The 23,632-nt window shown below is 44.0% G+C and overlaps 3 protein-coding genes across 3 annotated transcripts; 1 reads left to right on the top strand and 2 right to left on the bottom strand.

Moving 5' to 3' along the window:
* The first annotated feature begins 1,552 nt into the window (after positions 1-1,552).
* kbtbd13a (kelch repeat and BTB domain containing 13a) lies at positions 1,553-3,303 on the top strand. Its single transcript, XM_074666068.1, has one exon. It carries the CDS (start codon positions 1,553-1,555, stop codon positions 3,020-3,022), a length of 1,470 nt encoding a protein of 489 aa, XP_074522169.1. The 3' UTR covers positions 3,023-3,303.
* Positions 3,304-3,898: 595 nt separating this feature from the next.
* ubap1lb (ubiquitin associated protein 1-like b) lies at positions 3,899-15,908 on the bottom strand. The gene is made up of 6 exons (XM_074666070.1): positions 15,864-15,908; positions 14,291-14,408; positions 12,653-13,258; positions 10,906-11,085; positions 6,240-6,341; positions 3,899-6,154 (listed from the first exon to the last, which is right to left on the bottom strand). The coding sequence occupies exons 2-6, from the start codon at positions 14,393-14,395 to the stop codon at positions 6,020-6,022; spliced, it is 1,128 nt and encodes a 375-aa protein (XP_074522171.1). The 5' UTR covers positions 14,396-14,408; positions 15,864-15,908; the 3' UTR covers positions 3,899-6,019.
* Positions 15,909-16,507: 599 nt separating this feature from the next.
* On the bottom strand, positions 16,508-23,376 carry pdcd7 (programmed cell death 7). Its single transcript, XM_074666067.1, has 5 exons — positions 22,226-23,376; positions 20,815-20,953; positions 19,928-20,158; positions 17,288-17,375; positions 16,508-17,170 (listed from the first exon to the last, which is right to left on the bottom strand). Exons 1-5 carry the CDS (start codon positions 23,195-23,197, stop codon positions 17,020-17,022), a joined length of 1,581 nt encoding a protein of 526 aa, XP_074522168.1. The 5' UTR covers positions 23,198-23,376; the 3' UTR covers positions 16,508-17,019.
* Positions 23,377-23,632: the final 256 nt, after the last annotated feature.

Below are 23,632 nucleotides of genomic sequence, written 5' to 3'. Positions count from 1 at the left end.
AGGAGGATGAATGAATGAAAGAATGAATGAACGCACATTCACAGGTAACCATGGTCCGGTAAGGATCAGTACAGTTTGGTATGGGTTGGATCAGTAAAGCCTGATCCTGTTCCAGTTTGAGTCAACCGTTCTCTTCTTGGTAGGTGGCAGGTAATGCAGATGCTGATAGCTGTCAGTTACAAAATAGTGTGATGACATGGCAGCAGTGTATCCCGCTGATAAATCAGACAAAGGAAAAACTCAACACAGTAAACAAAGAGCAACGATGGAAGACCTCCAGCAATTCATCTTCTTTGTGATTGACATGTGACTCTTTGATACAAAGCACTACCAAGCTTTGTATCACAGAAGGCTGTGCTGCAAAGAGAAATACAGCAGCCACTCATGCATGGGAAGTGGCGATTCTTTCAGCCAATCAACAGACTGCAGTTTTTCTAGCTTAACCCTCTGGGGTCAGCGTGTCTGGCACCCAGTCGACTTGTTGGGAAAGTGTCATCACAGCATCATGAAACAACGTGACATTGCTGCTGAAAGAAAACTGTGTTGCGTTTTTCTTCTTCAGTGGATTTATTAGCAGAGTACACTGTGCTGCACTGCAACAGCATCCGGCTTACAAGCTGCCTACCAAGAAGGAAACACAAACAGGACCAGGCTTTACTGATCCAACCCTTACCAAACTGATCCATACCGGGCTGCTTTGTGGAAACGGGGCTAAAGGAAACGCCACAACATGCACGCTGTACCAAGACAAACCAAAGTGAACCGCTTGGTGGAAATGAGACCTGTCAGTCCCCAGGTGTCCTTGTCTGACTCCTGCTTTGTGTAACTGTAAACATGACCATGTATGGCTAAATGAACATCATGCTGGATTGAAAAAATCCTGAAACCAGAGATTGATTCCATAAACTCTTTAGGAAAATGTTTACTGAGGGAATAAATTAACTGAACATTTTTTTTACACCGATCTTTGATGGATGAGCTCAGGCAGTTTGTACAGACACATTTTTAGGTACTGGTAGTGCATTCTATGAACACGTTTTACTGCAGCGTATCGGCAGTGTCACTGAGAAGAGGATGTTATAAAAATGAGTAGCTCCTGTGTGCATGAGGGACAGATTGAGCATGTGACCCACTTTCTAATCCATTGTTGCTGAGTGTTCAGACGCTCAAGGACAAACTCAGCTGTTCAGACACACCAAGAGCAACACGAACCATCCACACATTATCAGCTCACTTCACTGCCCCCACTGCGTGTCATCACAGAGACACTCAGAGAGATTTCTATCTATAGGGCCTGCACTCACCGCGGAGAGGGACCACAGAGACACACACACAGAGGACAGGACCACAGGCTGCAGCTCTCTGATCCGGATCAAATACAGGACAGGAGGGGATGAAGATCCACACCAGGGACCTACAGGAGTCCTGCAATAAAGAAGTGGAGTCCAGCTCCAGGGACCTGACTGGGACCTTCACTGGAAGAATAGAATCCAGGAGCATGGACCTGATGGAGACCTGCAGTAAAAGAATAGAGTCCAGCAGCATGGACCTGATGGATTCAAACAGCTGTCCACAGTCAGGTCTCTGTAAGTCCCTCAGCCTGAAAGTCTGTATTGGCTGCAGCTCGTTCATGGTGGATCGCAGTGTCCTGGCTGAGAACTGTGAGTACTTCAGGGCACTGTTCCAGTCAGGGATGAGAGAGAGTCTTCAGGATGAGATCCAGCTTAGATGTGTGGGGGTCCTGGGATTCCTGATCCTGTTACAGGTCCTTGACGGGGAGAGACCGGTGCTGAACAGTGACGAGATTGTGGAAGCCATAGAGTGCACGGCCTTCCTGCAGGCGCCTGCTCTGACTAAACACCTGATCAACATCATCAACTCTGAGAACTGCCTGCTCATGTACCACACTGCTGCCACCTTCGGGGTTTGGACTCTGTCCCACAGCTCAGCCCTGTTCATCAGAGACCTGTACCCAGACCTGCAGGGTGATGTCCACACCTTGCCCCAAACCCTGGTGGACTACATCAAGTCTCTGCAGCCCAGCAGCTACATGGCTGTGTGCAGCCACTCTCCCTCCTCTGAGCTGCTGCCAGACCCTCAGCGGACCGTCTGCTACCTGGACGAGACCAGCAAAGACTGGAAGGTTCTGACTCACCTCCCTGCGAACACCAGCACCACCATGGCAGGTGTGGCTGTACTGGACAACAAACTCTACATCATGGGAGGAGTGCACGATGTGAGTAAGAAGGTGGTGGAGAGTGGGTTCTGTTACTGTCCTGCAGCCAACACCTGGTCCTCCATCTCCGGCCCCCAGCAGCTTCGCTATAACTTCCCCCTGATTGGCCATGAGGGCTGCCTGTACGCCCTGGGGGGTGAGTCCAACATGAAGTCTCTGTCCTCTGTGGAGAGATTCAGGATGTCAGAGGGGAGCTGGAGCTTCGTGGCGTCCCTCCCCTGTCCCGCAGCCTCCGTGGTCACTGCTGTGACCATGAACAGGATCTTTATCTGTCTCTGGAGGGGTCAAGGGGCCACAGATATTCATGAATACATACCTGAGCAGGACCAGTGGCAGCTGGTCTCCACACTTGTCCGTCAGCATAGTTATGGTCTCTGTATGGTGGCCCATAAGGACAACCTGTACGTGATGCGTAATGGTCCGTGTGAGGACTTCTTACAGTGTGTGATGGACAGATACAACCTGAGCTCCAGCCAGTGGACAGCCATGTCCGGTCAGTACGGGAACAGTAAGAGCTCTCTGTTCACGGCGGTGGTGCGCGGCGACTCAGTGTTCACGCTGAGCAGACAGGCGACCACAGAATTCACCGTGGAGGAGCAGGCGTGGAGGCTGAAGCGTCAGATGAAAGGTTTTGGACGGACTGGATCCATCTACACGTTTCTGATGAGGCTGCCTAAAACCAGAGCCTCAGATATGGGGACCTCTGTGGATAAGATCCACAACCAGGTGCTCAGAGATGACAGACCCTGTCCCAGACTCACACTGCAGTGCTCTGATCACCTGTGAGAGCGGCTGACTCACCTGTTCCTTACCTCACAGTTCTTTTACTCACACAGGAAGCTGTGCTTGGAGTCTGACATTTCTCCTACAGTGTGACCACCTGCACTGGTCAGTCCTCGGAGTGATGTTGTGTCAGTAGTCACCTGTCCTCACCTAGACTCTCCCTCAGATGGGTTAATGTCTCTTTCTCCCAGAGGAACTTTGTCTGTATGAACGCTCCTGAAGCTTCCAGCTTGCTGAGGCTGACCAGAGTCCAGTTTAATGACCTGTTGGCTCCAATCAGCTGTTCTGACACACATGATCACATGCTATTATTCAGACACCAACTAATGTCACAAACAGGTTAACACAAAATACTGATTCAAAGATGATTTATTAATTTACTGCTTTTCACCAGTGTCAACAGGAAGAAGAGAAACCTGCTGGTCTACTTTCCGTAGATGATTTATGTTGTTATAAGGGTTTGACCAATCAGAACCAAGTATCAAAGTCAGCTGTGTGATAGTTTGACTATCAAATTAACTGATGGATTCATGTTACTGAACCAAAAACACATTTTTATTTAAAAAAAAAAAAAAAGATAAAACCAAATGATAATCCTGACTCTCTCTGTTCTCTAGTTGTTAAAGTTTTACCTTTTAGGTTTTCTGTATTTCATCTTTACACACAGTGTAGTGTAATTAAAGTCTGTGAATCATAAGATACAGAAAGTTAAACCATGAAACACTCACCTCCCTGCTCAGAGGTCTGTTGTTATACATTTCTCATGTTTGTAGGATCCTGATGGACTTTGATCTTGTCTTTGATCTTGTCTTAGATTGAACAAGGTTCAATGAAAACCCCACTCAGAAGAAACAGAACACACTCAGCATTGTGGGATTCTTTTTAATTAACTGTTTGGACTTGGCCACACTGGACAACTACAGAAAACCACAAGAAATAAAACTACAGAGATCCCGATAAGGTACAACCTGGATCAAAACAAATAAAGCTACAGAGGGCGCTGCAGAGCACACACTCCAGAGTACACCAGCCTTACACTTATAGTGCATTCTGTTTACACCGAAGCTGGGACGTGGGAATGACATCACGTCTCAGAGCTAAAAGTGTTCCAGTTGCCAAGTTGGGAAAACTTGACATAACAGGAAAATTTCTATATGTAAAGATACCAGTCAGAAATGCTAAAGTGAACAGAATACAACAGGAGCTTGATTACTGTTTCCACCCAGGGCAGCCATCTTTGATTGTAAATTCAGGGGTGGTGTGAATCCTCTGACTTCCCAGTGGGAAATCCCCTGTTGGAATTTCCCACCTGGAACTCGTAAATTCTGACTATGGGGTACAAATCATAGACTGTAATAAAAAATGGACATCCGCTTGCTCGGATCGTAGTGAGGTCTCCAAAAAAATTGCTCCCCCTGGTGACTGGCTGCAGTATAGGTTTAAAAACACGTCATTCCAGATGGGCCGTGGTCAAACTTTAAAAAATGAATACACCTCGTAGAAATGTTTCTCACGTCCGATTGTTGTGGTGATTTGAAGATATTATTTGGCTGTCTTGTATCCAAGTCCTCTTTTTTTCTGGAAAGTTTCGTTTTCATTAGTTATACGAAGTTAAAAATGAGGCTTTACGTCACATTTAATGATGATTGACGGATGCCGTTCTCATGTATTTTTTTCGGGGATTGTAAAATATGTCGGGAGGTAGAGTCAGGAAGTGATTAGACTCTCGTAAGAAAAAAAAGAATTACTATTTTTGTCACCCAGCTCCACTCAGATTCTCCCAGAATCCCTCATCATCTCTACTGTGCAGAATCTGGCTCCAAATTGCTACAACGGTGGCACCTGAGACGGCGGTATTTTGGCTTCATAACCATACGATGATAAATGGCGGAGCCACGCTGTCCACTCTATATACAGTCTATGGTACAAATGGAGTGAACCATTACATCAGTTGTGATGACACAGGAATGGAAATGTCCAACCATAACAACCGTCATCCTCCTTGTTATCTGACACTAACAGACCAATTTACAGTCAACGTCATCAAAAACATGTGCACACATTTTGGCAACAGAAACAGCATTTAGCTTCAATCATCAGACGAGTTATCGCTCTTTAAGTTCTCAATCAAAGCTGTAAGCTGCATATAATGTGTGGCTGTCCTGAGGTCAGTTTTCAGAAATGATGTTACACCATGGAGACAACTTCATCCAGTTCTAACTATAACAGACCAACCTGTGTTCTGAAGCAAAGAGTGACCATGCTAACTGTGACTTCCAGCTGAAGTTGTCAGCTGAGAGTCGCCAGTTAACGGGGTCACACTTTACACTGAAACACCGGCGATGCCTGCAGCTGATATTAAATGTGACTTCTTTATTCAGCCTCAAGTAACCAGGTTTGAGCACAAAGAAATCATTTTAACTGCCGATGTTCTAAATTGAGTTTTTACTTTGTATATTTAGTAAAAGAGTTGGGTTTGGCCCACTATGGAGGGTAAACAATAAGTGAAAATAAATTATGATTAACAAAAACAGAGTTTATGTTCAAAGTGAACTACTACTATATTATCTTACCATTAACCAGTTATTGGCTTACTGACACAAGTTCACGTACTTATATTTCCCAGTCTGGCCAGTGTTCACAGATAAGGCGGTCATAAGCATCAAGTGACTTGTGTTTAAACTCCTCTCTGTGGTACACGCTGAATTTCTTCATTAAAAACGTCTGTCCACTTGTTGATGTTTTCCATCCACTCACTGATTTCTCAAGAACCCGCGAGCCATTTACCATCTGTCAAATTGGTGTTATTAAGGTAAAAATGTGTTTTTTGGTGGTTAACACCCTCACGGCATTTGATAAACTGTTGTACTCTGCAGCACTTCTGTTGCCAAAATGCACACACAGCTGTAACTGTTTACAAACAGTAAATTGGTCCATACTTATCCCCGAGCTTAGAAGGCCTCTTTCTGTCTTTAGCTGTAGAGTTAACACGTGTAAACTTCATGCTACACGCATCATCAGCTCCTCGAGTGCCCGCTCCCTGTGGTTCTCGTGGACCAGCAGTACTTCTTTGATGGTATTGTGCTGGAAACCCATCTCATCGAACTGACTGAGCAGGTACAGGAACTCCCCTGCCTACACAGGAACACAGCAGAAGACTTTAAAACAAAGGAACATTTAGAAACAGGGCAGTATCAAAAGGTCTTTCTTTAGGTCTCACCTTCGTCTCACAGTTCTGAAACATCTCCAGAGCCTCCTCCACCTGAGCCATGTCGTAACCCAGCTGACACAGGTGCTCACAGGCCACCAGGTAGCTCAGGATCTGCACACACAAACACACATAAACAACCACACATAGAATCAGAAGAGGATGTTCAAATGACACATCCTGTCACATCAGGTCATATTTTTTCCTCTTAATCTGACTTTTAAACATAATACATCGTAACATAAAAAGGTCAAAGGATAGAGATAATGCTAAAAAAATGTAAGTGAAGCTAACATGCAAACAGTAAATTAGGTGACGCACAGCGTACATTTTTAACGTGATGTTTTTATTCTAAATGTGATTGACAGTGTGTTGTTTGCATGAGCTGGACTGTGCAAAACAAATCTATCGATCAATAATTGGACAATAAAGTATTATCTTATCTTACATTCCATTTTATCACATCAGTGGGCTTACAGCTCAGCGAGAGCAGCAGGTCTCTGTGAGCCACTCCTGACAGTAACAGAGGAGGGATAGCTGAAAGGCTAAGAGATAGGCTAGGAGAGGAGCTAAAAGAGATAGAATAGAACTTTATTTGTCATCGCAACAAGTACAGAGAAATTACAAATGATTGCAGATGCTAACAGAAAAGCTAGAAGAGGTGCTTCTAGAGAGGCTAGCAAAAAGGCTAGTACAGGAGCTAACAGAGATGCTAACAAAAAGGCTGGTAGATGACCTAAAAGAGATGCTAACAAAAAGGCTGGTGGTTGACCTAAAAGAGATGCTAACAAAAAGGTTATTTAGAGGGGCTGACATGCCAACAGAGGAGCAAAAAGAGGTACTAATATAAAGGCTGGTAGAGGACATAAAAGAGATGCTAACAGAAGGGCCAACAGAGGGGCTAGTAGAGGGGCCAACAGGAAGATAACAGAGGGGCTAGTAGAGGGGTCAACAGGAAGATAACAGATTGGCTAGTAGAGGATTAAACAGGAAGATAACAGAGGGGCTAGTAGAGGGGCCAACAGGAAGATAACAGATTGGCTAGTAGAGGATTAAACAGGAAGATAACAGAGGGGCTAGTAGAGGGGCCAACAGGAAGATAACAGAGGGGCTAGTAGAGGATTAAACAGGAAGATAACAGAGGGGCTAGAAGAGGGGCAAACAGGAAGATAACAGAGGGGCTAGTAGAGGGGCCAACAGGAAGATAACAGATTGGCTAGTAGAGGATTAAACAGGAAGATAACAGAGGGGCTAGTAGAGGGGCCAACAGGAAGATTACAGAGGGGCTCGTAGAGGGGCAAACAGGAAGATTACAGAGGGGCTAGTAGAGGGGCCAACAGGAAGATAACAGAGGGGCTAGTAGAGGATTAAACAGGAATATAACAGAGGGGCTAGAAGAGGGGCAAACAGGAAGATAACAGAGGGGCTAGTAGAGGGGCCAACAGGAAGATTACAGAGGGGCTAGTAGAAGGGCAAACAGGAAGATTACAGTGGGGCTAGTAGAGGGGCCAACAGGAAGATAACAGATTGGCTAGTAGAGGATTAAACAGGAAGATAACAGAGGGGCTAGTAGAGGGGCCAACAGGAAGATTACAGAGGGGCTCGTAGAGGGGCAAACAGGAAGATTACAGAGGGGCTAGTAGAGGGGCCAACAGGAAGATAACAGAGGGGCTAGTAGAGGGGCCAACATGAAGATTACAGAGGGGCTAGTAGAGGGGCCAACATGAAGATTACAGAGGGGCTAGTAGAGGGGCAAACAGGAAGATTACAGAGGGGCTAGTAGAGGGGCCAACAGGAAGATAACAGAGGGGCTAGTAGAGGGGCCAACAGGAAGATTACAGAGGGGCTAGTAGAGGGGCAAACAGGAAGATTACAGAGGGGCTAGTAGAGGGGCAAACAGGAAGATTACAGAGGGGCTGAGAAAGAAGCTAATAGAGTGGTTATTAAAGGGGCTTAAAGAAAGACAGATACCAGGAGTGTAAAAGATCGAAGTAAAGGTATTTTGTTACAGTACTTGAGTGGGTTTTGGGAGAATTTGTACTTAACTTGAGTTTCTTTATTCATCGCAACTTTTACTTTTTACTTTGTTACACTAAAAACTTTAAAAAAACATACTTTACTCCACTACATTTACATTGCCACCACTGTTTCTTGCTACAAAATGTGAATTTAATCGTCTCATTATGTATTGGTTATCAGGACTGTGTGTTCTCGCACAAACAACCGGTGCTCTCATATCAAGCTGAGATTCAGCGAGACCACACCACCACACAGCCTGAAAATATTCCTTGGTGTGTACAGCTTGATGGAAGCCATCTCGTCCACTGGTGATGGTAGATGCCACATCACCACCACCACCACCTGCTAGTTTAGCTTCAGACAAAGATGGACATCTGTCGCCATATTTAAAAAAAAAGATCCCTTTAAAAAATAGGGAGCAAGAGGAGAAAGAAAGAAAGAGGGAGGAGGAGGTGTACGTAGTTGAAGGAGGGAGGAATATTCTTAATGAAGCTTGTGGGAGAAATAACCATATCTAGCTGTTTTTTTTTCTTTGTTCTTTCACTTCTGACTCTTGAGTACTTTTTTATTTGAGATACTTTAAGACTATTACTAATTGATATTTTAGTGGGTGACTTTCATTTTTATGGTTGTAGATTTGTGGTGAGATATCTTTAGTTTTACTCAAGTATTACTTTGTAAACCACTGACAAACACAAAACCTTACAGGAACTTACAGGGTCATTAAAAGAGACACAAAATCAAAATGTTTTGAAATAGCCACCTATCTGTAATAATGTGGTGTGTGTTCTCTGTTGGTGTGTGTTACACCATGAATCAGAGTGTAATATATCTGTCCTCTGTCCGTCTGTGAAACAACATAAAGCAGGATATATTGTGTCCATCCAGCAGTGTCTGTCCTCTCTGTCTTGTTTTGGTTTAAGGTCACTTCCTGTGGCTGTCCTTTCCCACAGACCCTGAGCTGATGGTTTCTCTGAGGTCAGGTGCTGTTGTGGGAAAACACAGAGTGGCTGTGGAAACTCTGCTCTATTTTTACCCTGGATTAGACTGGCTTATGGATTTTGTTTTCACTCCCACCCACACTGATATTTTCATATCTGTCAGGGCTCAAATGTCGGCTGTGTGGGGGCTGGTGTTCAGTCTGTCTGTGAAGTCACATTGACCCTGAATGAGACAAATAAACCTGATCCCGAGTCTGTCGAGATGCCTTTTAGACCTAAACCTAATAAGCTGTTAAAGAAAGTCCTTCCTTAAGTTAGCTCTGATGATCACTATGCTTTTATAGACCAGCTATGTGCCACAGTCATTTAAAGCAGCTGGAAATACCTCCTCTGAAGAAGTCTGCTCTAGACTCAGACATCTGAGCTGGTTCAAAGACGGCGCATAGTGGATCTGAATGAATTCAGCATATTTACTCAACAAATGTAATTCCTCCAAGCACAGACGGTCACACGTGGCTTTCTCTGTACTGATTTATTTGTAGCTCATTCTTTAAACACACCATAAAAAATCATCGGCTGCACGCTAACTACAGGAGGTCACAATCCTCACTCGTTGTCATGTGTAAGCGCTTTTGCTCTCTGCTCTGTTCAGTGCAGGCACCTGACTTCTTCTTGAATGACAGGCAACTTCAAAATAAAAGCACCGTCTTAAAATAAAATTGCTTACAAACACAAAATGACCAAAATATCAAACTTAAATTGGTTTTAACAAATATGAAATGTTTATTTATAGAATGGGGGCAGATCTTTTCCTGTCTTTACATTAGCTCTTTGTTAATAATAGAACACAGGGTGTGGTCTAGACCTAAACTGTTTGTAAAGAGACTTCAGATAATACTTGCTGTGAATCTGCTTTATTCAAATACTGATACGTTGAGCTGAACCATAGACTATTAAAAAAATAAAATGAATGTCATGCTCAAAGTGGGGTTAGCACAAAAATTGCTCCCCCTGGAGGCTGGCTGCAGTATAGGTCAAAACTCTGTCTCCCCAGTCATTCCAGATGAGCTGTGGTCAAACTTTAAAAAATTAAAACACCTGATAGAAATGTTTCTCACTTCCAATTGCTGTGGTATAAAGATACCAAAGGGCTACGTTGTATTTAAGTTCTCTTTTTTCCTGAAAACCTTCTTTTTCATTAGTTATTAGGTTAATAATGGTGTTTTACATCATGTTACACGATGATTGACAGCTGGCATTATTGTTCTTTCAGGAACAGAAAGAAACATCCAGAAGGAGAACCAAGAAGAAATTGAATCTTTAAAAGAAGAAATTAAACTTTTTTTGTTACCCGACTCCAATCTGATTCTCTACTGCACAGACTTTGGTAGCAAGATGGCGCCCCCTGTGTTGGGGGTATTTGGGCTTCAAAGTTGTTCAGTGGTTGAAGGCAGAGCCACGCGGTCCACTCTAGATACAGACTTAAAGTGAGACGCCTGAGGAACATGCTATGCTTTAGAGAAAAGGTAAAGGTGTTTTTTTAGAGGAAGGTATGTCAGCCCTGCAGTGCCACCAGCCAGGTTGTCTCTATGCACCCTCCTCTGCACTAACACTAACACAGCAGGACAGCGCCCACTGAGGTGGTGTTTGGATTCATTTTCATAAAGAGCTGAAAAGAAGGGATGTTCCTTTAGTTCTGGTTTAAGGTCTTTACTGACCTGGTCTGGGGTCTGCCGGCCAGTCTTCTGCAAGGCGATGATGGCAGTCTGGAGGGGGTATCCCCGGGCTGTGATGGCCCCCAGCAGCTCTCTCTCCTCAGGGCTAAGAGCGGACAGAAGCTCTGCTGAAGAGTCCCAGGACAGGACTGCAGGGGGCACTGTGGAGTCTGGGCTGGGAGACTGTAGAGATGAGACAAAGACTGTACTAAGTGTGTGTGTGTGGGGGTGTGTGTGTGTGCGTGTGTGTGTGTGCGTGTGTGTGTGTGCGTGTGAGTGTGTGAAGGCTTTTTCGCAAATTCTTATTTCTGCTGAGTGTGTCTGCCACTAACTGTTCATTGCGCAGTTTTCTCTGTGTGATGAATCATATACATGCTAGGATTTTTGCTCTTTAGATAACAGGATCTCCCCTTTGTTTGTGTGTCTCTGTGGGAAGGTTTAAATTTTCAGAGGTGTGTGATGCAGAAATTTTCTGCTTGAAATGGGCCGTGTGAGGGGTGAGGTTGCTGAAATGATGTCAGTCATAGGTACAGAACTGTGAGGGACTCGCGGACACATCAAGCCAGACCAAAGCTTGAAAGTGAGAGTTTGTGTGTGTGTGTGTGTGTGTGTGTGTGTGTGTGTGTGTGTGTGTGTGTGTGTGTGTGTGTGTGTGTGTGTGTGTGTGTGTGTGTGTGTGTGTGTGTGTGTGTGAGAGTGTGAGAGTGTGAGTGTGTGTATACTTTGTAAATTCGATCCAGGAGGATGCCTGACTCTCTCATCATGAATCAAAGCTGATAACTCAGCAGACTTTGCAGCGTCTATTTTTGAAGAGGAGCTCATCCAAACAGTCGGGACATGAGAAGTTAAAAATGTGAAGGCTCAGCTAGGTTAGCTCTTCCAGCTGACATGAAGGGCACACATATACACATACATTTCTGCCGAGCTGACATTTTGTAACATGTGTCTGTAGAGGTTAATATTAAATGATAATGTCAAAAAACACAGACAGTCGACAGTCATACGACCATCTGATTTAACAGATTTGTGAGTGTTTCTAAGGTCGTCCAGGGTCGGTGGGTTTGTTTGCACACCTGACAGCTTTCTTTGGGCTCACGGAGTAGACTGGTAGACGCTCCTCTGCAGTACCATCAGTGCATGTGCTGTGCCCAGGGCCCATACACACACTCAGACATTACTCAAACTGGACCATTAGTCTTAACGTGCAGTGATGAGATGGCCCAAAATTGGTCAATCAATTGCACCATGAATGTGAGGCAGATTCAGAACGGCACATGTCCAGGGAACTTTCTGGAAAACACCTATCCAACAAATTTGAAATTGGCATGCATACTCTGCATAAAGGGCAATAAACCTGAAAAATATGGTGTCTCCTGAATCTAAGACTGCTGTATATCTTCACATCATCACACTTTACCAAATTAGTCCGCCATTAGCCTGACTGATGCAAACGGCTAACCTACTGCACTTTTCACAGCTAGTACAAACAGTCCATCGCACGTGGCTGGATGTGCATACAGGCTCAGGCCTGTAAGCAAAGCTGAATGGTTTACTGTCCCCAGAGGAGCTGAGGCTGAATCTGTGCTAACAGAACAATGAGTGAATATGACGCTTATCTGAATTCTACAGTTTCAGGATTGAGGTCTCTTTTTTTAATCTGGTGATGTACATGACAGTCCAACAAGCTTTATAAGTGATCGTTACATTTCCTTGAGATGGATCCAACAGAACCTTTAAACTTGTGTCTTACCGCCTGTGCTGTCTTGGGGTGTTTGACGCTTGAGAGTCTGTCCACTGTATTGGCTCTGGTGTTTGGGGCCCTGATCTTGAGGGCCATGGTGTCCGGGGTCTTCTTGGTCTGGCTCCTTGTATCAGGGTCAGGTTTGGAGGAGTCCAGGCCAGATAGAGAGCACTGTCGGAGGTTCTTCCTACGTTGGTGGGGGAGGCTGCTGAGGCAGGCAGGGGGGTTCAGGAGGTCTGGAACGAAGGCTTTCTGTGACTTCCTTTGACGTGGAGTGGCAGGACTCCTCACACCTGTGTAGGTTTTGACTGACAGACTGGTGTTGGCCTTCTGTTTGCTGCTGTTTTCCTTCTCTTCAGACTCTGAGACGGCAGGTTTTGGGCGCAGCACTATGGGGTTGAGGCTGTGTGAGCGCTGGCGGGGGTTGGGCTCCCAGAAGTCAGAGCAGTGGCGGCTGGCCAGCCGGCTCTGCTGAGGGCTGCTGAGCATCATCCAGTATGGAGGACAGGATGGCAGCAGGCCTGAGGCTGACGAGGAGGAAGGCTGTGGGGGGTGCTGGGTGGTAGAACTGCTCTGTAGACCTGTTAGAACCCAGTTCTCCAGACTGAACTCATACTGAAACAAAAATGAAATGGTCAAGACTGACAAGACAAGATCCCCCTCTTCTTGTGACTGGTCCTAACAGACAGAGCCGTGTTTCTTCAGTGGATTTACTCTGAATGATGTGTAAAGTCGTGCTGTTGGTCCAAATGAAAATATCTCAGCTTGCTGGTTTTTTTTTAACTCCCTGCCTCAAGGTGTAACTGTCTCTTTTATTTTGTAAAAACACTGGACATTTGTGTGCTGTGGAGCTAACACAGAAGTATCCCACATACACTGCGTTCTTTCTACTCTCCAGCAGGGGGTGACTTCACTGGCACTAAATATTTCCACTGTAACCCAGTCCAGACAATTTGTTCAAGAGTAACATCATGGTCATTTAACCAGCTTTGGGTACTTTTGGTGCTGAGACGACCCCTGCTGGAAACTGAAATCAGTATCTCAGCAGGGGCCAGCATGAAGGTTAACAGCTGTGTTCTGGTCCAACAGCAGCAGGTAAAAGAGCCCCCCAAAACCATCACTGACTGTGGAAACTTCACTCTAGACTACAAGCAACCTGGATTCTGAGCCTTTTTCCTAGTCCTCCAGACGCTTCACGAGGAGTGGGTCAGTTGTAGGCCAATTTTTTATCACGTCTGTGCATGGTGGCTCTTGATGTTCTGACTCCAGCCTCTTTCCACTCCTTGTGAAATTCCCCTTACTGAACTTGTCCAAAGTGTATAACTTCATTAAATACTGATTTTTTTTTTTGCTCTCATTATCTGTGGGCAATAATCATCAAAGTTAAGAAGAATGAACTCTGAAATATTTAACAGTGTGTTTACCTAACCAATATAATATATTAACATTTCTTTTTTTGAGATGCAGCTTTAAGTTTATACAAGGATGCATTTATCTTCTAAAATAAATAAAAACATGCACTTGTTTAAAAATTAATCATTTAGTCAAATTTATTTAATAAAAAGTCAAAACTATGAAAAAGTTATTGATATGAGATAAAATTGTGACTTTCTACCCACAAAAAATGTTTGTATACGCATCACTCACCTCTGTGTCCTGCAGGATGGTCAGGTAATCAGGAATCACAACTTTCAGGTCATCTTTGACTTTTATGGGGGCACTCTGTGGGATCTTCAGAGGAACACCATCCATCCTGTCAGCTCCCCTACAGACAGATTCATCATCATCTTAACCAGTAAAACCATAATATAAACACATACACCGTCATATCAAACAAACACACACACACAGTGACAGGTGGGAGGTGTGTTAGGGGATCAGCTGACTCTGAGCCCACCCACGGTCAGAAACACAGTGACTTAAAATGAATTTCACACAGTCCTTCTCTCTAAATCCCTTCATTACACAACCAGAAGAGGGCAGAGGAGCTACATGCTAATATGCTAACAATGTATCAGAGTGTATTCAACAGACAGAGAAATACACACACACACACACACACACACACACACACACACACACACACACACACACACACACACACACACACACACACACACACCAGACAGACAGAAGGCAAAAAGTGTGTGTTCCTGTGCGTGTGTGTGTGTGTGTGTGTGAAAGCTCACGGAGCAGATGCTCCCACAGACGCACAGAGATAATCTTGTTTACTGCTGTGGCTCTGATGCACACACACACACACGCACGCACGCACGCGCACGCACGCGCACGCATGCACACACACACACACACACACACACACACACACACACACACACACACACACACACACACACACACATGCCAGTAAACATCATCATGACACCTAAATTATAGTTTAAATACCTCTAAAAACACATTGTTTATGTAAAAACAGAAATATTACAGCTCAACATGTAGTGATGAAAAAGTAGTTATATTGTAGTGTTATCATCTGTTACAGGAATAAACTATGTTTGTCCATGTAACCATGTTACGGTGTAATGAAATGTTTAAAAGTTTGTGTTACATTACAGAAATATCACAGTTCTAATGTCATCATGCCATGAATGATATATGTTGTACTATAGTAATATATACATTACTAAACTAAAAATATATATATATATATATATATATATATATATATATATATATATATATATATATATATATATATATATATATATATATATATATATATATGAGATAACTGTGTGTGTGTGTGTGTGTGTGTGTGTGTGTGTGCATGTATGAATATATGCTACAGTAGTAAAATGTTTCTGTTTACATTTTAGTGTACAACTATGTTACAGCAATAATGAAGTTGTAATACATGAAAAGATGCTGCAGTCCTGAATGTTACAGTAATATGAAAATGATCATGTATAGATGGGTGTAGGATTAGATGGAACAGTGACAAATGAATGATGTATAAAAACATCAAGCGATATCTGTATACAAATAAAAATAATGTCATAAAATGGGTAGTATTGAAGGTAGCAGTGGTAATCAATTGGTGATGTAGGAAGACATGATGTAGTTTTATATTACAGTCATAGTTCAATGATAATGTTACAATTTATTCTGTTATATCATGTTTAAATAATATGGTTACAAAAGAATAAATGTTAACCCTTTTTTAAATTTAAATAATCACAGATTTAAGAGTTCATCTTACCTGTGCTGTGTCCACCTGCTGTCTTACTGTCAGCTCTCTCTCGCCATATGGGTCTCTTTGTGTGTGTGTGTGTGTGTGAGTGAGTCCAGACTGCAGGTTAAATCAGAAGAACCACCTGGACCACTAATCTATTAACTGACTGTGACCTCATACAGCTGATCACACTGATCCTGTTAGCAACAACGGCAACTCACACGTACACAAACACACAAACACTACTTCATGAACACAACACACTCACATTGTTCACTGTAGTTATTGTGCACAATGAAATACCAGATATATACACACATCATATCAATCATCTCGTTGGCAAAACCTGCACAATACATCACCTTCATAGTTCTTTGTTATTTACGGTTATATAAGATAAGAGACACATTTAGGCTCAGACTTACATAGGCTCAGACTGCTGTATACTTAGACGGCTGTGGGCTTAGAGCTGAAGGTTTAACTATGTTTAAAGAAGTTTGTCCTCATCATAGTAAATGTGCTACACGCTGTTAAGTGCTGTGTGCATGGTGGGTTACGACTCCTGATCTTACCCTACCTTTATGAATTGCTGCTATGTGAATAATTGACTGTTTGATCTGATGGTCCAACCAGGACAACATAAAAGCTTAAAACGGGACAGAAAATTAGACGTTACACAGAAAATAGAAAATGTTAAACTGCAGTTTTATTTTTTTCCCTTGTGCATCAAAAATTTAACAGAACAGGTAGACCATTCTTTATCAAATAGAAAAAACTCTGAGCTGATCTTTGATGATTAGACTCCAAATATTTAGCTCAGCATTGCTCAGACCACACAGGTCACATGGCTGGAACACACTCGGTGTTAAACTGGAGCTCTGAGCTCATCGCTACTCTCACCTGCAGGGTCCAGGAACAAATCAAAGTGATGTGCTTGAGGACAGAAACCCCCCCACCCCCCACCCCCCTCAGGGGCCCAGTCAGTCATCCAGGTCAGGGGGAATGAGTTTGGATAATGTCCGCCGGACTTGGTAGAGCTCTTGAAGAGGTCTCTCCTGTGAAAGGCTTCTTCAGTTCTAAACAGACTGGTAGGTGGAGCTACAAAATATGAGCTTTAAGGGTTGTCAGTCTGTCAGTGAGTCAAACCAGGGCATCATCAGAGTTTCTGTGTGTGCGCTCGAGATTACACACAGAGTGTGTCTGCCCCTGTGTCCACAGTCTGCAGGGCAGAAGCCCAAACCTGGTCAGAAGGAGGGTCAGGTATGATCCAGGTCTGAGGAACAGGAGAGCCGTCAGGATGATCTTCCTCCACCATGAACATGTCCCACTCTCTCCTACAGATTTAAGAAAGCCGTTAGGATTAGTAGATACTGTTGTATGGAAACTGTGAGGATGAACACATGAATGCTGTGCACTCGTCTGTATTTATAGCAAAGAGGAAGAATGAGGACCTGATGTGCAGCAGAGCCAGGAGACTCCTCTCAGCCTGAGTGTGAAACTGTCTGAATGGCTGCAGCACATGGTCAGCAGGAAGTTCGTCTGTAACACAAAAACACACGCTCAGGGTCTGTACAGCGGACTGGATCACGAAGAAGCAGATTTAGCATGACCAGGGGAAAGTCTGGGTCATCTGGCTCTGCTGATTCTGACACGGGAGATCAGGCTTGAATGTCTCAGCTGTTAAATCCACCCAGAGTTACTGTGAGTGTGCCTGTGTGAACAGGCAGTGTCAGGCTCGGTCACACTGCAGGCCGTAAAGCTCAATTCAGATTTACTGCTCATATCCGTTTTTTTTTTTGTTTGTTTGCACAACATTTTTAAATGTGGCCTGTCTGCCGACGGGGATGTGAATACATCAGGCTCCTGAAGTGACCCACATGCTCAGTTAAATATCAATGATGTCACAAACAGGACACTATTAACAGAAACTAACATTGCCCAGGGTTTTTGGGGCTTATTTGCTTACGTGTAGTTGTACTCGCCTGATTCTCTCCCTGCTCTCCACTTCAAGAAACACAAACGGGTACTTAAGTTCCCGTTTCTCTTCTCTCTGTGCGCCCCTTTCCCTCAATTCCCTCATGCGCACTCCGCCCCTCCTCCCGTGCTCAGCTGTGGTTGTTTCTGCTCAGTCACAGCACTCAGGCTACTGAATAGGTCTAAAACTTCACTATCCCTCCACTGGCTAACTCCATCACTGCTGTCTTCCATGTTTGTGTTCTTGTGTTTTTTTGTGCAGCGTAGAACAGTGATGTGTGTTCCCCACATTTGAAAGTGGCCTGTATCTGATAAGAAAATGTTCAACTCGATGTGATTTGTGCTGTTCAGACAGCTGGAAACAAAGCAGATATGGGTCACATTTGAGCCAATAAATCAGATTCAGGTCACTTTGAACTGCAGTGTGAACAGAGCCGGAGTTAGAAAAACCAGTGGGTCACATTTAAAAACCAAGAAGCAAACTGTGATATTTAAAATGTATTGACTCAAACAAGCAACCCAGACTGACATCAACACAGCTCTGTTTGCAAAGAGGACGAACTGGCAGATTAGAGAATTAAAAGTGATGCAAAATTCACGACAAGTATCATTTTCTCTTCATCATTATCATGCTAAAGTGATCTGTTGCTCTGATTATTTCCTGGTTAACGTATGATACTTTCAGATGGGATACTTCAGCTGCAGCCTGATGTTCTGAAACACAGCCGGATGATCAACATGAAAACATGACTTATTGACATGAGTTGTTTTTCATATGATGCCTCTCTTCTCAGGGAGTTGTCTGTAACTTTTTGACCTGTCATACACGTCATGCTGTTTTGGTAACTGCTTACTACACTAGCAGCTCGTATGAATTTGGTTTACATGTAGCATGTAGCATGTTAAAGAGCAAAATCTGAAATATGCTAAAAATACCTGAATGTCCTAGTGATTTGGGAAAAATTCTGCAGCCGACCACAGTCTATCTCTCATGCTGTTTCCCACAATGCAAGGTGCTTATGCTGTTCATCAGCTGAATCTCTACGTCCCCCCTAAACCCTGAGCCCTGAGCCCTTACAAACTTCATTAAGATTACCTGATGAGCGTCTGCGCGAACAAGTCTGCAAGGGCTCAAAATGGTCTAACTGAGATTGGGACAGCACTTTGCCACTAGACACACAACCTGCATGTCATCATGTAGCCCACCTGAGCAGCAGTATGAACTGTTAATAAACAGTTATTGAAGATTTGGATTGAAATAATTGACATTTTTCCATACGCTCCTTTAGTCAAAACAGCTTATCCACCAAACTGAAAAAAAAAAATGAATACAAAAAATCTGAATGTATTCATTAACCTGCACATACAGAGTGTAAAGTTAGAAATGTTCGAGAAGATTGAGACTGTTTCATACATTTATTCTTGATGACAGGCAGACTTATATTTCTGAAGCATTATCCACGGTTTAATTTCGGCTGTCTCTTTTTTTAATTTCCACGTTACGTGTTTGTTTAACCTGCCGTGTTTGTGGCTTTCCCCCCAAAAGGTTCTAAGGTTTCACGCCACATAAGTCTGCAACCATGCTAACTTACGGAAAGGGTGTGTTAAGGGCTCAGAAAGTCAGCGAGGGCCTTCACGCACTTTGCAATTCAACTGTGGGACAGCCCTATACTCTCACAAACTTTGAAGGGATGCGCCTCTACATCAGTGAGTGTGTGAGTGTGGATATTCATATTGGGTCATCTCCTTTTTCTGTGTCTGGCAGGTGGCACTCAGTTTAAGGAGCATCACTGCCATCTACTGGAATGAGTTAAAAAATAAAATAATACTACACTAAAGTTTAATGGTCAGAGTGAAAAAATGAGAAATAAAGTGGTGTTTCTTAAAACTTAAAGTAGTAAAGTTACATCTCTATAAACCACCATTTCACATTTTAAGGACATATAATAATACATAGAAGCGGTTTTGCATCCAGCATTACTTCTTCCACATTTCAAATTGGTAAACAAGCTGAGCCACAACAAGTATGCAGTTTGTCCAGTCATCTGTCTGCCATTTGATTGGTCTGTGGACAGTTTCCAAAACAGTTCCATCCAATCATGCCTCCCCCCGCTCACCTCCAAACAGCATTGTGTGCGCTCTGTTTCTCCTCTGCAGCTGTCTTTCTCTCTCCTTCCTCCCCCTCCTCTCCTGCTCCCTCCTCCTCTCCTCCTCCTGCTCCCCTTCCAGCATCACCCTCAGAGCCTTCTCCTCGGCACAATACACTGCCGTCCTCCTCTTCATCACACTCCTCAGCTGCTCCACACGCTCCATGAACACTTGGTCACACTCTGGCTCTGTGACAATACCTGAAAAACACACACACACACACACACACACACACACACACACACACACACACACACACACACACACACACACACACACACACACACACACACACACACACACACACACACACACACACACACACACACACACAACATCATTGATCCAGTGGATCACAGCTGATAGAATACAGCTATTTAGGAGTAAGAGGTGGTCATGTCCTGTGTATGTGTGTTTGGGTGTTTGAGTTCTGGTCTCTAAACTGATACCAAATCCTTTAGGCTGAGATAATTGGACATCCCACCTGCCAACCCAGTCACAACCTGTGTGCTCAATGATTGTAAGAAGCTGTAGAAGTTTTACATATGAAAATCCTCAACACTGGCAGAGAAAAAGCAGCCAAAAGTTGTAGCTCCACTTCCATCAACAACTTCTGCCTTGCAGAGCAAGAGAAGGAACATGCTTGCTGAAAGATAACGATTGGTTCAAAGAAGGAATATTAAGTCTGCCTTTCAGCTGCGGAGGGAGACATAAGGGGTTGGGGGAAAGTGAGCATATTTTATGGAGAGGTGTCATCTCGTTTTTTATTTTCTTTGTCTGTTGTGTGAATTTGTTTAGATTTTTAAATGTATTCTTGCTGTATCGCTTTCACTCAATAACCCTCATTCTTTTTCACCTTTCCTGGATGCAGCCTCCTTCCTCAGTTTGCGTAGTTTTTCAACAGATCTCAGCACATCTTGCATCCTCTTCACATCAATCTGCTTCCTCCTCACCTCACAGAGCACAGAGTCCGCAGCACGCTTCACCTCCTGCTCCTGTAACACACACACACACACACACACACACACACACACACACACACACACACATATAGAAACAAATATGCACAGGTGTCATCACTTTAGCTTGCCGTGTTTTATTTTTCATGCTATCAGGATGCGTCTAACTTTATCTTGGACTACAGATGAAAACTAGCCGTATGGCTAACTCTGACATTCAGTTGAAACCAGAAGTTTACACACACCATATACAAAGGCACATTACCTTTTTTTCCCCTCACCCCCCAGCATTAAATCAGAATAAACTTTTCCTGTTTTTGGTCAATTAGGATTACCAAAATTATTTCTAATCATTCATATGTATGGTACATTTAAATAAGTAAGTTATTTACCCCACTGTGACACAGTGGGGCTGGGGTCGCAGGTGTTAGTTAGTTAGTTAGTTTTAATTTTCCAGTCATTTGCACAATCAGATACACTTTACAAACATATACATATATCCAAACATATCTAAATATATCTGCATATATACATATGCAAACATACATACATATATATGTATATATATACATGTACATACACATACATACATACACATACGTGCACATATACATGTTGATCTGCCCACACATACATATATTCTCACACATAGACAAACAAACACATACCCTTGTGCAGATCAATGTACCTGGTAGTGCTGACTGAAAGGGTTTAGGCTGAAGTTAAAACTTATAATTGCCTAACCCCAGGGTGATAGCTCCCACTAACGTGTGACATGTTTTACAAAGCTCCGTGTAGGGCTGAACAATTTATCGTTTTCAGATCGAAATCGCAATTTTAGACAATGAAATTTTGAGATCGCCAAAGCAGCAATTTTTTTTGCAGCGCTCCTGACTGACTCAGGACCTGTTTTGTCAAGTATTATACACATTCTGTTTTACAAATTTGTAGACAATCTATATGTTAAAAGTGCTGGTAAGCAGGTCAACAACACAAAGCCTCTGTTTAGGAGTAGAAGTTGATGAAAGCAGATTATTTATTATCACTATTGAGGATTAAAAAATTGTGAATTGCAATATCTGCCAGAAAAATTAGATCTTTTCCTAAAATCGCTCAGCCCTACATGTGAATATCCCAAAGCTTGATTTGAAGAAAATCGTGAATCGAATTGAAATCACAATATCTGCCAGAAAAATCGCAATTCAATCTTTTCCCAAAATCGTTCAGCCCTAGCTCCGTGACAACATCCACCTGTTCTGGTTCTGAATAGAAAGGTCAGCTTCGCTGCCCCCTCTTACATAAACACACCTTCTTCTTCTCCTCCACCTGCTGGATCTGCTGCAGCCTCCACCGATCTATGGAGGCCTCCTTCTCCACGCTGAGCTCCTCTCTCTGCTGCTCCTCCAACCGTAGCATCATCCTGGACCTTCTTCTCCTGGACCTCCTCTCCTTGATACGGTTTAGCTGAGCCTTCCAGCGGGCTAAACACTGACTGTCCCCTAGAACCAACAGCAGGTCCCGGAGCTCTTCTTTCACCTCCAGGGCCGCGGAATGTGACCGGGTCCACTTACTGTCCTCCATACTGCTCCTCAGGGACTCACAGGTCTGAGTCAACTGGGAGACGAGCATAGCCGCCCGGGACAGAGCCCGTCTCAGCTCCAGGACACTTTGGGGCTGCTGGGACTTCAGTTCTGAGACCGTCTGGGTCCGCTGGGACTGAGTGCTCCTGTAGCTCTTACCTCTGCTCTGTAGGAAGCCCGTGATCCACTGCTGGTCTTGGGTCCTCTGAAGACTGGCGTGATCTTCAGCTCTCGGGATAACTTGATCCCGGTCAGGATCATGAACTCGCAGAGAGAGCACCGGACTCTGACCTGAGTCGGAATCATACCGAACGTTTTGACAACCGGGTCTGAATGGCCTCGTATGAAACCGCGAGCCGCAGTGCGAGGTGTTCATCGGGGCGGGGGGCTCCATTCTCGGGGCGAGTCCAGGAGGGGAAAAGCCGAGAGGCGGCGGGGGCACGGAGGGGTCAAACCCAAACGGTGGAGGGAAGCGAGGACCACCGCACCACGGCCCTTCTCCTCCGAGGGGCAGAGCGGAGACGTCGTACCCGAAGCCGTACATGCCGCTGTCATATCCCGCTGAGGGAGTCCACTGAGGAGCGGCAGGATCCGGCTGTGCAGATGCCTGAGCGGTAGCAGGGTACGGAGGTCTTTCAGCGGTGTATGGTGTCTCATTATAGCCGATGTAGTAATCCGGAGGCTGCCATGTTTTATCCATGTTCTGTAAAAATATTCGGAGAGACTATATCCAACAAAATAAATCAAAAGTGACGACAATTTCCACAAAAGTTAACAAAACTGACGATCACGTCCACCAGTTCTTTACAGCGCCCGCCATGTTGTTTCTTCTTCAGGTCCCCGTATGGAGTCTTTTAGTGAGACGAACAGCGCCAGTCATCTACAGTGGCCAATGTGTCTACACACAGACACACATACACAGACACAGACACGCACAGACACAGACACAGACACACACAGACACAGACACAGACACAGACAGACACACACACACACACACACACACACACACACACACACACACACACACACACACACACACACACACACACACACACACACACACGGGCGCAGGCGTTAAAAAAATAAATACGATCAGTTGAAAATTTAAAGTATTCCAATTTTGCAGTTTGAT

Source organism: Halichoeres trimaculatus, unplaced genomic scaffold, assembly GCF_033239565.1.
Source record: "Halichoeres trimaculatus isolate MK-OKI-2021-1 unplaced genomic scaffold, fHalTri1.1 fHalTri1_scaffold_3, whole genome shotgun sequence".
In the NCBI taxonomy this organism is placed as follows: Eukaryota; Metazoa; Chordata; class Actinopteri; order Labriformes; family Labridae; genus Halichoeres; species Halichoeres trimaculatus.
Note: the sequence above shows the minus strand (reverse complement) of the source record. Positions and strands in the feature narration are given on the sequence as shown.